Source organism: Anguilla anguilla, chromosome 2, assembly GCF_013347855.1.
Source record: "Anguilla anguilla isolate fAngAng1 chromosome 2, fAngAng1.pri, whole genome shotgun sequence".
NCBI lineage: Eukaryota > Metazoa > Chordata > Actinopteri > Anguilliformes > Anguillidae > Anguilla > Anguilla anguilla.
Genome location: NC_049202.1, coordinates 67,159,513 through 67,175,662, shown reverse-complemented (window position 1 = coordinate 67,175,662; position 16,150 = coordinate 67,159,513). Strand labels below are relative to the sequence as shown.

At 39.5% G+C, this 16,150-nt stretch overlaps 1 protein-coding gene and 1 long non-coding RNA gene across 2 annotated transcripts; one reads left to right on the top strand and one right to left on the bottom strand.

Moving 5' to 3' along the window:
• Window positions 1-4,484: 4,484 nt before the first annotated feature.
• On the top strand, window positions 4,485-6,901 carry LOC118220586. Its single transcript, XR_004763973.1, has 3 exons — window positions 4,485-4,999; window positions 5,859-5,936; window positions 6,286-6,901. It is a non-coding gene; the product is annotated as an uncharacterized LOC118220586 (long non-coding RNA).
• Window positions 6,902-7,973: 1,072 nt separating this feature from the next.
• Window positions 7,974-12,598, bottom strand: rnf11a (ring finger protein 11a). The gene is made up of 3 exons (XM_035404514.1): window positions 12,119-12,598; window positions 10,567-10,736; window positions 7,974-9,857 (listed from the first exon to the last, which is right to left on the bottom strand). Exons 1-3 carry the CDS (start codon window positions 12,215-12,217, stop codon window positions 9,686-9,688), a joined length of 441 nt encoding a protein of 146 aa, XP_035260405.1. The 5' UTR covers window positions 12,218-12,598; the 3' UTR covers window positions 7,974-9,685.
• Between the last annotated feature and the right edge of the window lie 3,552 nt (window positions 12,599-16,150).

Genomic DNA, 16,150 nt, shown 5'->3' with positions numbered 1-16,150 from the left:
TAATTTCTGTTACTTTCCTTCGTATTATTATTAATCTTTTTTTGCTTCTGCTTCCGTTTCTTAATTTGCTGCCCCAAGCAAAACCAGCACACTTCAGCTAATCACAGCATATGTACACCAATGTTAGCCAATAACACGTCAAAAAATAAATAAATAAATTGGCCACCATTTTTTCTCCCCCGTCAGTTGATAGGCTACTGCTTTCTTGCTGTCAACATCTAACTTCAAAATAAGGTAACGCTTTACAATAAGGTCACATGACTTGCCATTAACTAATGTCATTGTTAACATGAATTAATGATGTACAAATACATTGAGCACAAAGGTTTGTTAGTAGTAAACAAATACATTAATAAATTATTTCTGTGATAAACTTAAAATTAGTTAACCATTAACAAATTCATTAACTGTTTTTGTAATCCCAATATTAACCGGCATTAACTAATGTAGTTGTTAAAATTGATGTACAAATACATTAACAAAGCTGTACAGATCCATTTTTAGTACTAGTTAGCAACTACATTAGTTCATGCCAATTCATGTGACCTTATTGTAAGGTATTAAAAAATGGGGGGAAGCTAGCTATCATTTCACATGTAAACCTGCACCATATTGTTTCATGGCTCAGTTGTGCTCTTGAACCTAAACAACATGAGTGTAGCCACCTGTAGAGATATCTCCAATCAGATGATGGTATAGGCCTTGTACAATGAAACTGTCGGCAAACTTGGTCTCCAGCTAGCTTTTCTGGATTCTCACGTAGGGAGGTTATTAGCTTGTTATGCTATGTTTAGTGGCCACACAGCAGCTACCTAGCATACAGACATAGTGTTAGCTAGCTGTATTAAACAACTGATTAGCTAGCTTGCTAGTTTCCTTCCTGAGGATTGCTTATGTCCTGCTGAAGTCTAGCTGGTGGTTTTACTTCTGGCACAAGGATTAGCTCGCAATATATTACCTAACTGTTGTTTTTTGTGGTCTTGTCAGACATAACTGACAGATATATCAGTAGACTGGTCTGCCTCCGGCATGCAGAAGCACACAGGAATCGACGCAAGAATCATTATTAAACTGACCTCTTATTTTGTATTAAAGTGACATTAGAAGATAACTTATTGAACACAAAACATGGTATCTCCCATATCGTTCAGCTGTATTTTTGTATTTAGATCAACTAAAAACTTGGTTATAATTTGGGGCAGCAAAGAGGGTAGGGAATGCAAATGATCATGTAACCAATAATTTTCAGTGCACAGGGGCTAGCGCACAGCAGAATAGCGCATTCAGAATATGCCCATTCCTGGCTATCCATTACAGCACAAAGACAAGTGAAGCTGCACCAGACGCATTACGGGCGGCTGTTCTTTTAGTACGTCGCCCAAAATGAGCAGTTCTCTTCCTGGGGCGGGGTATCAGACCCTGCTGGTGAGGGGCCCAGCAGGGTGCGTCTGAGCCTCCGTCTCGTTCCCAAACAGGACCTGATGTATCCACAGCCATGCCAAAGCCCCGCTGCGCTCGGGGAGCGTCCTGACCAAGTCGGCGCTAAACTGAGCAAACAGCTCCTCTTTGTGGCTCTCTCTTTTTTTTTTCAGCCTCCGTTTGCTCCGGGCTTTGGAGGAAAGATTTCCCCTCTGAGCGTCCTCTTATTGCTGCCCTCTGCCACTTCTGTGCTGGACGGTTGCCCGAGCAACCACAGTCCGGATCTGTGGCAGGGCAGCGAGGTTTTGGGTGGGCTGTCACGGTCCAGGACTGTCCAGCTGTTAGGCCTTTGAGAAAAAAAATGGTATTATGACAAAATTGGCCCTGGAAGAGAAAGCAGATTGATGGCTAATGCCTGATCATATACAACTATTGATTGATCAAACAACTCTGTGACAGCTCCTCTCTTTAGCAAAACTGAATGATTTTCAGATGTCAAGATTTTTAAAAAAACAATTACATTGAGAATCCTTTACTTCAAACTACATGCAATGGCTTGATATGGAACCACACTTCTTAAAAAGTGTAACCTTGTTGTAACCTTGATGACCACCCAGGTTATATAATCTTGTGTGACAAAACTATGAAACAACGCAAGATCCGCTAGAGAAGTTGTAAGCCTAACATGCCAACCACACTTCAGTTATGTTTTTTGGAAGAGCAATATCAATACAGCATATACACATAGTCATAGTCGGTGAGCACCTCACCTCACCCCCACAGTGCTGACTGAAGCCAGGAGACCTATACGAGCAATAACGAGTAGGACGTGCTACTCTACAGCCCCATAAAACAGGTCCCATTAGATACTATAAAAGCATCCATGTGCAGTTCACTCAGATAATTTCTCCATATCCACACGGTGGCAGGCGAATGCCATTTGACACAGTAGAATAGCCTGATTGAAATGAAACCAGTTACATTGCATTGCACTTATTTGGCAGATGCTTTCATCCAAAGCGACGTACAACAAGTGCATACCAAAAGCAACTTCATAACTATGAACACATTAAAGTCCAGTTCACACAGTGAACATTACTCACATCTAACCTTTGCTAAGCTAAACTAGGTGGCAACAGTTGGTAAATGGACTGCATTTATATAGCGCTTTACAATCGATGCCTCATTCGCCCATTCACACTCACACACACCACAAGGTGAAAGGCTGCCGATGCAAGGTACCAATCAGCTCGTTGGGAGCAATTAGGGGTTAGGTGTCTTGCTCACGCCCAGGGTGGGGGATCGAACCAGCAACCCTCCGACTGCCGGACAACCGCTCTTACCTCCTGAGCTCTGTCGCCCCAGTTAAACTCAAGTTTGTAATTATGTCCAAGAACAAAGCCTAGGTGGCTATGAAACAGAAATTTCTGTTTCCTATTTTTATTTAGAATATATAATTATCATAATCATACTATTATAATGAGATTTTCTTTATTATAAATGTATACTTGTTTACACTCTCCCAAATTGATAGTGGAGGTTGCAGCAATGAGGGTTGATAGACATGATTAGGTGTTCCAAATCAAGCAGTAAAAGGGGAAATGGCACTAATAAATGACAACAGCAGAGGAAGGCCAGCCCAAGGGACAGGAGGTCCAGGACTCAACAAGCTGAAGTCAGAAATGTGGAAAAGGAGACAGAGCAGAGCAGGAGAACTGGGCACACAGTGGGGGTTTTGGGCCAAATGGGATCCACCCAGAATGGAGGTTCTCTGCGGGACAGATCTGTTACAACTGAAGCCGTTTTGACTGCCGTCCTATTACGAGCAGCCTGTCATGCGTTACTAACACCCACTAACTCGCAAAAATACGGTGTGAAAGAATATCCATTTTGTAAGCTCTGCAGAGAGCAGCAGCATGGCACATCTTTTTGCAGGATGCAAGCTGGCACTTACAGAACGAAAACACAGATAGACGTGACAGTGTTCGGACGAGACTTGCGGACATGAGCCTGTTACAAATGGCACAATCACCAAGGAATGAGGGCAGACCTTCGAAGAAGAAAATTGTACAAACAGACCAGACCAGATGTGGTGTTACGGCCTACAGAGGCGAAGACGCTGATCTTGATCAAACTTACCCTACCGTGGGAAAACAACTGTGAGCCAGAAACAGTCGAGTATTCAAACTGGTGTAAGACTGCATTAGTAAAGGAGCAGCACAAAGGTTTTGGGAGGGACCAATTAAAGCCTCGTGCTGGCTAAGGAATAGGAGAGAACCTCAGCTGGAAGTAGGTGACGGGTAGTGACTCGGCCAAAACTGCGGACCTGCCAACGAGAACATGCTGCAGAGAAGGTGCTGAAACACCTGAGGAAGGCTGGCCACCGTTTGATGACAATGACTTTAGGCACACTGCAACAGCCAAACCAAAGAAATGAGGAGCAAACAGCACTTACTCAGCATCTAAACCTGCAAAGTGAACACAAAAGACTATCTTTCAATGGGAAGTAATGGATGTGCAACCATGTTTCTTTTTTTAAAACTACATTTAGGAATTTTGTAGTAGCTCAGCAATTAAATGTAAAAGCTGTAACTGAACTGTAAATAAAAATACCTAAAAGACCCATGTACTGTTTGTCTGCTCAAAGCAACTAAAACATGTGCATTTACATTTTTTTACGTAAGAGAAAAAAACATCAAAACTGCATATTAACAGTAGTGTTATTAGATAATATGAGGCCAGAAAGCAGAAAGTCAAAGCCTTGTTCAGGGAAGTTAGAATAAGATCAGAGAGGCAGTGGCACTAAAATTCGAATTAGTAGTAGCCTATTTCAAGGGAATAGCCCCAGTTTCTCGTACTTCCGAGTAAAGTCGATATTATTTCAGTTTTTGAGTAGCCTACGTTCTTAACTGGCTGGTATAATTCTGCCTGCCATGAAGGATATTTGAGATATTTACATATTTCTGTTTCTGACGACATGCTCGCTCTACACCGACTGGTAAAATATTCGCTGGTTAGAGATCTCGACAAGAACACACACTTCATTAATCATTTATCCCCAAAGCAGCGCTTGCACAGCAACTATCCCTTTAAACGCGGACCGCTAAAGCCGCCCGACTGCTTTTGAACTGCAGCATGACTGTGGTTAAGGTGGCGTGATTGCAGCCGCACACAGCAGCGCTCTGACGTTAGCTAGCCAGCTAGCTATTGGGCCGAGTTTGATTACGAGAAAACGCCGGTTTATAAAGATAAAGAAAAACAATTGGGACAGAGGTTTTCTGGACTCTACATATCAATGGTCCACACAGACAATATGGATGCGAAACGCAGGAGTAGCAAAACTAGCAGAAGCGAATCCAACAGTAACAACACCGACTCACCAGGCAGTCATGGCCCAGGTGTCGGAAATGCTACTGGGGGGAACGCTTTCGCCAACGACGGCAGCTTTTTGGAAATGTTTAAGAAAAAAATGGAGGAGGAGAAAAGAAAAAGAGAGATGGGCCAGTGTCAGGACGATAATGGCTCTGCAGAGGGAGAACAATCGACGCAAGAAAAGAAGACTTTTAGCGTGGCCAGCTTTGTAAGGGGTTTGGCAGTAATAACGAGAGTAGCTAGTGATAGTCAGCAGCGAGGATGGAATTTCGCCCTGGCTAACGTTAGCTAGCAGTCCAGTCTGACAGCCAACTAATATAGACAAATTGTTGTTTGTTCTTGCTTTTCTTCTAGCTATCCTAGCTTCAAGTTGGCCAGCGCTTTCACGCATATAGCTAGCTACTACTAGCTAGAGCGTTGCTGTTTGGTTAACTGCCAATCAACCAACAAACACTTTTTGGTTGATTGTAGCACGTTTCATGCAGCTAATGAACCCTGCTAAATTTCATATCGGTCAACTAACCTGTTAAACTAGCTAACATTGCACTAGCAACATTCATGATTAGTAATTCCATGACATATTAGTCGATGTGTGGGAGCAAGTCTTAGCTACTCGTTTTCTACAATGTATAGCAATGATAGCTATGCTAGCCTAATTGCAATTTGCCCATCTTGGTTAATGCTAAGTTGCTAAAGTGGATATAGCTAGCTTGCAAACGTTAGTTGAATTGACAACACCGCTGGAAGTGGAAGCAACTGTTTCTGCTACCATGGAAAGCTGGTTAGTCTAACGTTAATTTTGCAAGTTCGCTAGCTACCTAAGCTAGCTAGCTAAGATCGCTACTCTTAAACCATTCCCCAGCTGCATTTCACGATTGCATCAAAAATATATGGAGCCAGTACAGTTACAAGTCTTTTTACTCGAAAGATTTTTTTTGGTTAAGTTTGAATTAATTTAAATGTAGCTAGTTAGGGTAGACAGCTTCTATCTTTACTTGTCGCGGTCTTCTCCAGGGCACTTTGAAAGGGCTCGTATAACGGTTTTAGTTGTTCTGTTCCTTAACCAGGTGGGCAAGCGGAGAGGCGGTGCCAAATTAGCGCTCAAGACAGGAATGGTTGCCAAGAAACAAAAATTGGAGTCAGAGGTACTATTTAACATCATCCTAAATTACTTTTTTCACCATAAAAATATAATATATTTATTTTTAATAATAGTTTCATTTGCGTTCACACGATTGTTTTGGTAGTGGGTATATCAAAGGACAGATCTTTAAAACCTCTGACTTGAGACAATATAGTGACTGTGATGCAACTGCTGCTAGCAGTGTTTGTTTAAATTAGGATGCATTCTCTGCCAGAATTTTCTATTTCAGTGTAACCTTAAAATGGGAAACTGGAACGTAAGGGACTGAACCTAGTTAATCTTGGAGTAGATTTGTGCTCAGTGTTCGTGCCCTATATGACACCGAACCAATCTTTCTCCTCTACTTCTAGGTTGAACCAGGTAAAGGGGATGCTTGGACAAAATACATGGCTGAGGTTCGAAAATATAAAGCCCACCAGTGTGGCGATGACGATAAAACCAGACCTCTGGTAAAATAAAACTCCTGAGAACTTTTACACTCATCCTCTGCCCTGAACACCCAGACTTCTCTCTTCTTCCTCACCTGCCTTCTGCTGTGACTGATGGAACACTCCTGGGGTTGAGGAGGGCCAGTGCCCACCCTGTGCCCTGATAATCTGCCTGCCATATAGTGTTCATTTGAGCAGCAACAGACTGACTGGCCAGTGATATTTTACGTCTGCGCAACACATGGGCTCCTGGTGTACCTTGATTTTTGTTGTGTAAAGCCTTTTTTTTTTTGTTTCTTAATCCTTTGTTTGGGGACAGCTGCTGTCAAAACAAAATGCGAAAACAAACATTGTTTTTTGTGTTTTTGAATAATTAAAATATTTTTGCATAGCTTTTCGTTTTTGTATTGCCTTGTAGAATTAGTGTGATATTATTGTCTACTTCATCTGAATTGGTGTTTTTTTTTTTTTTTTTTTACTGTATTTGTTGATATGAAGTTGGCCTGAATCCTTGTGTAGTAAAATGTATATGACCACCTGTAGTCTTCTGGTCTGCATTGTACCTCAGATGTGCATTAGTTCAGTTAGTGGTCTGGAACAGTGCTCTTGGATAACGTGAGTCAAGCCACTCTCTCAAATCACTGTGCAGCCCAAGATGGAATGGCTGTCAATGGAGACCATGGACAATATTCAATCTGACGCATGAAGCAGGTGTCTGGGACATTCATGCAGATTGCTTATGAGATTTTTGGAATAAGAAAAATGAATCATATGGCAGAGATGGCCCACTCTGGCCTGTCCTACACTGCGTCTCAAAAGAGAAATTTGCTTGGTTTAATCCCCCATTGCTCCCATAAACTGAAGGTATAAACTTGTAAATCATGCTTTAACTACTAACAGTGCAAAGAAAGCAAATTTTGTCTTTGAACATGCAACCTGAATAAGTGATAACAACCAGTCATTCAGAGTAGGATATTGATGAACACTCATGGGACATGTTTCAAGGTGTCCAGGACTAACTAGCTTTACAGACCAGTGAGAAAATTGCATTATTTGGGTAAATGATAGAACTAGAACATTTGAAGGTACTCTTATGTCAGACTTATGGATTAACCTGTTGATGTGCTTATTTTATTCTTGTTAATATTTTAATAACAAAAGCTTGTTCTTGCAGTGCATGTTATTGCAGGTGTGAAGTGTTTAATGGGTATGATCCTTAATGAGCTGAGTACACCCAGAGAAATTCAGTTAATTCCAAAAAAAAAAGTCTCCTTTGGTTCCAACAGCGTTAGGAATAGATTGTTCATAAAATATCAGTTATCAATTTAATTTTTATTAAGTACAAATGATTACTTAACAGATACTTGTAATTGTCATAATTAATCAACAAATACGCACCTCCACAAATTATTACTCCACAAATAAGTCCAAATTTATCAATGCAAATCCCATTTTGTGTGCTTTGGAATATAAATCCTAATTAACAATGTTGTTTTCATACTATAAATTCCACCATAAAATGAGGGTATTATGTGACCATTACTGACAGTGGCACATTTCCTTGAAGTGCATAAATTAAATAAAAGGCATGTAACACGGTCAGTCCAGAATCATTTGGCATCCACCTTTATTGTGGTCTGTACATTGTTTCCTAAAAGCCGTGCCATTATTGCACACACCTAAATAAAACAAAAAGAAAAATCAATAAAGTAGTAATAGCAGCCAGGAATTTCTGACTCTCGCCTGTTCACCATACAAACTCTTGCCAGTAGATAAACCCTGGCAAACCTTGGTTGGCTCAGTGTCAAGGTCAATCTTTAGCAAAAAATAAAATAAGAATGACACTATTAATCACGTATAAGAGATGATTGTATTTCACAGAACGTTTTATAACCACAGACCATGCTTAATCGTTTCCCTTCTCTCTAGCCATTCACAAGCCTATATGCATATTGACTTGTCCTTTGTTTAGAAATTATTGCAACAGCCACTTTTGGCCCAAATAATTCTAAGACGTCATATTTCCCCAGTGATTGCATGTATCAGTTGCCCTATGAGTCAGAAAGCTCCAAAATATTTATGGTTACAAGATTTGCTGAAATTGAATAGGTGAATATGACAGAAAAAATGTTATTTCATTTCTCTGACATTTAGTTCAAACCATTGTCCCCACTTTATCTCAGACCTGACTACAGATTGATGAAAGTTATCTTTAATGTTATTTCATTCTTTTCACAGATCGTACAAGCAGCAAAATGCAAGGTTGGCCGAAGGAGGAAACATTAATCAGAATAAACTTGTAAAGGAGAGCTAGAGAATGGCTAGAGAGATAAGGATGTGTGCACAGTCTGGATTGCACATCATGTTTGCTTTGAAAAGGGCATTGACATCAACAGAAACACAATTCCATACATAGCTTCAATGGCATAGAGCACAAGTCCAAGGCAAAGCTCCTTAGGAACGTGGAAATACATGTACATATATATAAAGGCTAAACGAATAAACAATAAACAGCAGCTTTTGGGACAACAAATAAACTGACCCCTCCCACCCCACTGAAACAATGATAGAACCTCAAATTAAATCACAAGGATGACTGTAACACACACAAAAAAAATAAATAGAAATTAGATGGCATGACATGTTGTCCAAAATCTTCATAAGCATGAATGCACTTTTTGGATAAAAGATTCAAAATCATTCAGATTGCATTCTAGAATGGGGCTCTGTGCAATTGAGATCTCTTTGCTGATTACCACCCCTGTCCCAACAGTTTCCTTCAACAAGCTACTAGCTGTTGTAGTCAGTCTTAGAAATCAATATGTAGGCAAAAATTCACCCTTTGACCAATCAGAACATAGCACAGCTTCATATTCATATATGTTACTCATTGCACCTTTGGTCTTGATGGTAGAGTGCGAGCAAAATAATAAAATAAAAATCAGGCACATGAACTGAACCGATAAATACACCCCACTCTCCACCAATACTTATTGGTAATGTGTGTTCACATAGGCCAAATGCTTTCACATGTTTTTAGTTACTTCATCCTTCACTGATGACTCGGTGTAGGAAGTGCAAGCCAGGTCTTTGGCTTTCGAGCAAAAGACGCATCCCTTCAGCTTCGTCTGATCATCCCCTTCCTATTCTGCACCCCCCTCCCCCCCAAGGCTCTTGGCATGCTCCATCCCCAAACACACGCACACAAACACATACACTCTCCCACTGCTCAGCCCCTCCCTCCATGCATCAGTCCCACCACCCCTAGACAGCTTGATTAGTGTGATTTCAGGGGATGTGGTAACTAAAGGGTGGCGTTGGCTCAGTTAGTCTCGTATGAGGAAAGCAGGGCAGCGTCCACTGGCTCCATGCAGGAGGGGCAGGTGAACGAGCGCATGAGCCAGGCATCGATGCAGTCTACGTGGTAGATGTGCAGGCACGGCAGGAACCGGATGGGGTCTCCATACTCGAAGTCCATCATGCAGATCACACACCTGGGGATACAAGAGAGGGCACAAAATGGAGGGATGCATGTTTTGTAGGAAATGGCTCCAACCAAAGATGTGATTATATGTAATGTATTATATGCTACTTAGGAGTTAATTAAAGTTCATTTTCTTGTTTTACAACACAGACCCATTGATGTGCCAACACCAACTATTGTGAATCCAAAAAGTTGAAACTTCTGTGACTATCCAAAATCACAAACAAATAATCAAAAACAAAAACCACTGAACCCAATCAAAGACATAAACTAAAATTGAAATAGTACAAAAAACTCAAAAAACTTAACTTTACATATTATGTATTTTGTTGATGTTCCCTGAGCATCAGAGTTTCAGATTTCAAATACTTGCATAAAGGATTTAGCTATTGTTCCTGGTTATGGAAGGGTGAAGTTTGAAATTCCCACTCTACGAAGTAAACCAATCAGAGTGTTTTGCTATGAAGAGCAGTCTTTCAATTGGCTCACAAAATTATTGATAGCTCCACACATTGTGAGGTTTAGTAAGCCGCTGTTTTCCATTAACAGCTTTTGCACCCTTAAACTAAAAATGAGTGGGGCAAAAGTATTTACAAATCAATGTTAATTAGCGATTAGATCATACATAGAGAACCTGCACCCCAGACAATAAAGGCGGATTTTCAAGCATTAAAGTTGCTTAAATGAGTGTCAACCACAGACAGAAAGCTGGCACTCACTCCTTGACTTTCTTGTCAGACGGCTCGGAGCCAGGGTCGAAGATGCCACGGGGCAGGTGCTGGATGAGCCCGATCCTCTGGGCTATGCGGATCTGTTCCTCTTCTGTCAGCTGGGTAGCCAGCCGAGTCTGACTGGGCGTAGGATGGTACACTGGCACCTGGGCTCGCTCCTGAGAAGGTGTCACACACACACACACACACACACACACACACACACACAGGGCGTCCCACACAGTTCAGACACATTCAGACACACAGTCAGCCACAGACAAACATGCATACACAAATAAATGCAGCCATTCACACAGGGAGAAGGGTTTGAAAGATATCATCAGTGCATCGATCCCAGAACACCTCAACCTTGTTGACCCAATAAGGACTCAGTATTATGTATCAATTAATTCCTTTTTACTAGTATTAGTATTTGCAGTTTCAACTACATTTGTTCCTTAACAAATTACATTTTGTTTGACTGCTCATGTATGTAGTTTCAGACACTATACATGAGTTGCTAATGGAAAAAAATATATATATTAATTAATATGAATTATTATTCTTCTTCTTAGATATCCAACTTCAAATGGTCTTGATCTTGACAGTTGACAAAATCACAGGTTAACCTTCAACGCATACATCACAGAAAGTTTATTTAACATAAACAAAAATTAAATCACCTGCTTGTGACCAGGAACATGGCAAATCAGAAATTTTAATCATGAAACAACCTCACACAATCATTGAAACAGTGTTATTTAAACCTTGTGTTTATTTAAAGCATGTTTCTTATCCTGAACTAGTCTTACCTCGTTCCAATATACGCGATTCTGCTATTTCAAGGGGCGATCAATACACACCAGCGTTTGAATCAATACTTCACGCCTAGGGTAGCAAAAGAGTTTGCACCCAATATCAGTTAACTATCAGAGATAAGCATTCTTATTGGACACGGTTAGAATTCATAGTTTTTACTTTTGCTAAATATATTCAATAATATGCCTGAAATTCATTTTGCGTGTTAAGTAGATTGACACCACGTCTTAAATGTACGATTGTTTGTAGGCTACTGATCCGATGCGCAACGTGTCAGGAAACCCATGCCACTAATAATCCTTTCCTATATGACCAGGTAACTTATTTCTGTTAAGTCAAGTTGATCTTATGTTTGAATGTTTTCACATATATAACTTCAGCTAGCTAACCTGCCTATGCACGTAAATGTATTTCAAAACATTAACTCACGTGTGTAACAACCATGTAACTGTTACCATTTAAGCCTTACTTAGGTCTGGCGTAGATGTTATACAGTCCAAAATCAGCGTATCCTACTTGTATCAACATAACAAGCAAGGTAGCTAACTTTGTTGCTATCAAGCTAGCTAGCCGTGTTGAAAATACCTGGCTTGTCTTGATTTTTGTGACATTTAGTGTAGCTATATAGTCTAACGTTAATGAATGCATTTGACATGCAATAACTTCTGCAACTGTAACCGTAGGGTACCGATAACCGTTAATCCACGGAGTCGATTTGATTCGCACCCCCCTTTCCGCGCACCTGGTAAGGCGGCGGAGGCTCCCCTGGTAGACTGGCTCCCTCTGACTCGTTTAGCAGAGACAAGTCATCGGCGCCCTGCGAGGATAGACAGTTCCCCATCGAACCGAACCAAATACGGAGGACGATTCCACACAGGCCACACTCCCGGTTTGCCAGCCCAGACGGACACTACAGATCGGACTCGGCGCTGGAATAGTCTGTTTTCTCCTTGTTTTTGGTTTGTAAAAGCACTCCGCTGACCAACACGCCGATTCACAAAACCACAAATGCTACTGTAGGACCGTTGAATTATTATAATCCTTTAAATTACTCTTAAATTTAGAAAACAAACATTCGACGGCATATGTAAAATAAAATATATTTAGCTATTTATCTATGAATGACAGAAGTTCTTCATTGATTATATAATGTTTTAGGTGAGACCTCTTGTCGACTCCATCTCTCCTTTCGCTCTGTTTACAAACTGCTGGAACGGATGTGCAGCGTCCGTGTGGTATTCTGGGAAGTGTAGTGAAAAATATTTGACGTCTCATTTACTTCATTTTTATAAAGAAACTTGAGAGAATGGTAATCTTTGCATTTTAAGCTGGGTTATGTTTGTTCTAATACATTTAATTGTGTCGTGTCCAACAATGTGATTTATGGATGCATTGCTTTGAGAAGCTAACCATCTGGGTATAAAAATAGAATTACTGGATCAGTGACCGACGGGATGTATTTTAGAGATGAGGAGTTGTGGGGGGGGGAATAAGTTCCATAGCTGCTTGAATGCCGTGCCTTTGCTTTTGTACACATGATTTCTTGGAGAAGTCTTCATGGTTAATCTCTCTGCTCAGAACCTACCATTGCTGACAATAATTTTTATAAATGCCCACTTCATTCAAATTTTCATAGATGTAGCCAGTTATTTATGTCACACTTCTCTTTACTGTACAGATAATATATCTATAGCCACCTACTTTTGTGGAGGCAAATGTATTTCCATTATTTCTCAATAGTAAGCATCACTATTTTTGCTGACATTTTTTTATTCATTCCACAAGAAATGGAGTCTGTATCTCCGGGAAAAATTGGGATAAAAATCCCATTCCTATTGTAAGATAACAAGGACAACCAAAATAAGTTATTCATACCTTAAAAACAAGTCACCTATGCAAAATAATGGTCATAAATGTATACAGGTTATACTTCTTCAACAGAAGAAAATCATGTGAGCCTCATTCTTTCATCATTTCACTGAGATATGTACACAGATAATTTATGGAAATGGCTCATCTCTTACATATTAAATTGATAAATTAAGTTTTAGACTATTTCATGTCTACTTGACTCTGTGTTCCAACAGAAAAACCACACTTTTGCAAGCTTCTGCCCTGTTAAAAAACACACACACAAAGCGTTTTAATATAGAATAGTTTTGGGGATGGAACAGAACACCAGTGTGCAAGATTATATTTCCTATAGTTTATAGTTGTGAAATGTTGCTCCCCTTGCCTGTGTCCAAAGAGTGCAGTGCATAAAAATACGGTCCATAATCAAGATTATGAATAAATGTTAACCATGAAGGAATTCCATAAGGGAGGCACATATCAACATTAAATCACTATATGCTTTATTTGTGAATGTGTCACCAGCGTACGATTATGCCCACATATGATTTTCTCATTCTTAAAGATTTTCGTTGATTTAATTTTTCATATGTACTCATAGGCGTAGATTTGAAGGGGTTTAGTATAACATTGTCATATTGAAAGATTTTTTTCTGAAATTATCCTGTCCTCAATGATAGACAGAAGAGGTTCATCCTATAGATGTAGCATCGGGGTAGAGTAGAGCACAGAATGAAATCAGAGGGAGGGGATGCAGGGTTACACATGAGACTTCAATACACTTGTGTTTGAATTGTGGTGAAATAAGACAATCAGACATTACAATTAACTAGACTTATGCAATTGTGAGATGTTATTCCTTGAGGTGATATCTGGTTTAGCACTATGCTGTTGTTTATTGCTATACAATCCATTACAATTTAATGCATTTGTAAAACGGATATGTTTTCAGTATGTCAAATTGAAATTATTCTTCTGTAATGCTCCTCAGTACTACAAAATGGAACAGCCACACTCCCTCAGTTCCTTTTGTAATATTGATTGAAGCAATTTTCATTTTGGATTTCATCATTAGAAGAAGCATGCATGTATAGAAGATAATTATTGCAATTTTAATAGTACATACTGTATATATTAGCAAATGGAGCATCAGCTAAATTGCCTTTCTTTTGTAATTGAGCCTTTCTATTTTTCAAACCTATACAATTCCATTTTGCTATATTGGAGTGGAGAGTTGCCTAAGTTGCCTTTTTTAAAGTTTATACTGCTATAATTTTTCAATATGATACAGTATAAATATATACTATTTATATATGCTGTAGACTATTTTGCCATTGGATTACACAAAGAATATGAACTAATGTAAAGACGAGACTCAATGATGCAGTGTCGATTATTTCAGATAGCTGTCTAAAACATTTTTTTTTTTTTTTTGTATTTGTGGTTAGGAGGAACTGAATGGTCAGTGTTTGTGTCCCCCCAATGTTAAAATGAAACTTATGCCCTTGTATGTACTACATTCATATTTGAGACAAAATTGTACTCATTTTGTGTTCTTTGCAAAATGATTTTTAATTTAATTCATATCCTTACAGACAATCAGATCAAGGTGTTAATCCCCCAAACTGACAGCCATTTTGAAACATGCATTATGTATGTCTAATCTATGTCTAAAATTCAATTTATTTATTTTTTTTATATGAGATTACCAGAAGGACGTATGCAGAAAATTGGAAACATAAGCCCCTAAAACACCTAAGTCATGGTTGCATTTTGATGGAGAGACACCTTATAGGGTTCTGTTGTTTAGCTATATTCAAATTCAAGTGATCTATCTTTGATATGCTTTCAGTTTCCCATGTTGTATTACTGTTACCTTTATTTGTCTTTTTAGAAACATTACTCATTCTGTGCAAGTTTTCTGTGCACGTCATATCGCTTCTTAATCCACCATCTTTTCATCGCCGCAGGACAGACAAGACATGATAGATAGAAGCACCATGTAGACATTTGGATTAAAATATAATGCATGATTTTACTGTTGCAAATATTATTTATCATGTGCTTAATTGCGATGCCTATTAAAGACAATCATAGTTTTTTAAAACAGAAAAATTACGCTTGTTGATGTTAACTTCTCGTGGCGTCAGCAGGTGTCAGGTCAACACCATCTTGTTTCCGGTTCATCAGAGACTGTTTCCATTTAGTACATTGACTGTTTCCAACCTCAGTTCAGTGGTAGGCATGCATATTTAACTAGACAGGCGGGCACGCATTCAGCCCAAAACAAGGATATACAATTGAGTCGACTAAGAAAAGCGTGTTGTATTTGTATTTCTCCTTGTAATATCTTTTAACTGAGCTGCACTCTTGGCCAGGTCTCCATTGTAAAAGAGATTCTGTCTCAATGGGACTCTCCTGGTAAAATAAAGGTTAAACAAAATGTCTTTGGGTACTCATTTCTTCTGATTATCTAGGAGGGCGTTTTGGTCTGTTTTCGCGCTTTCTCCAAAATTAGCTAGATATGTTTTTATCTTGTCCGTGCAACAGCATTGTATGACAGTCAACGCATGTTGCTAATGTTTCCTGCTAATTGTTAATCTTAGCTAAAATAATATACCGAACGCTACCCGTATATACGTCACACGAGCGATGAGCAACAAGCTAGCTTAATACGAAACGCTAGATAGCTCGGTTCCTTTTTGGCTGGATCGCAACAGCGGGGCCACTCCCGCCCACTGGGAGTATACACAGTGGAAATGTATGCGCTGTTGATGGCATTACAATAGGTGGAAGAGATCAAACCAGATAAGGTAATATTATGTTCTGATTCAAGTTCAGTCCTTAAAAGTATAATATCTTTCAAGTCAAAGTGTCGAGAAGATTTATTGTTTAAAGTTATCCAAGTACACAATGGAGTAAT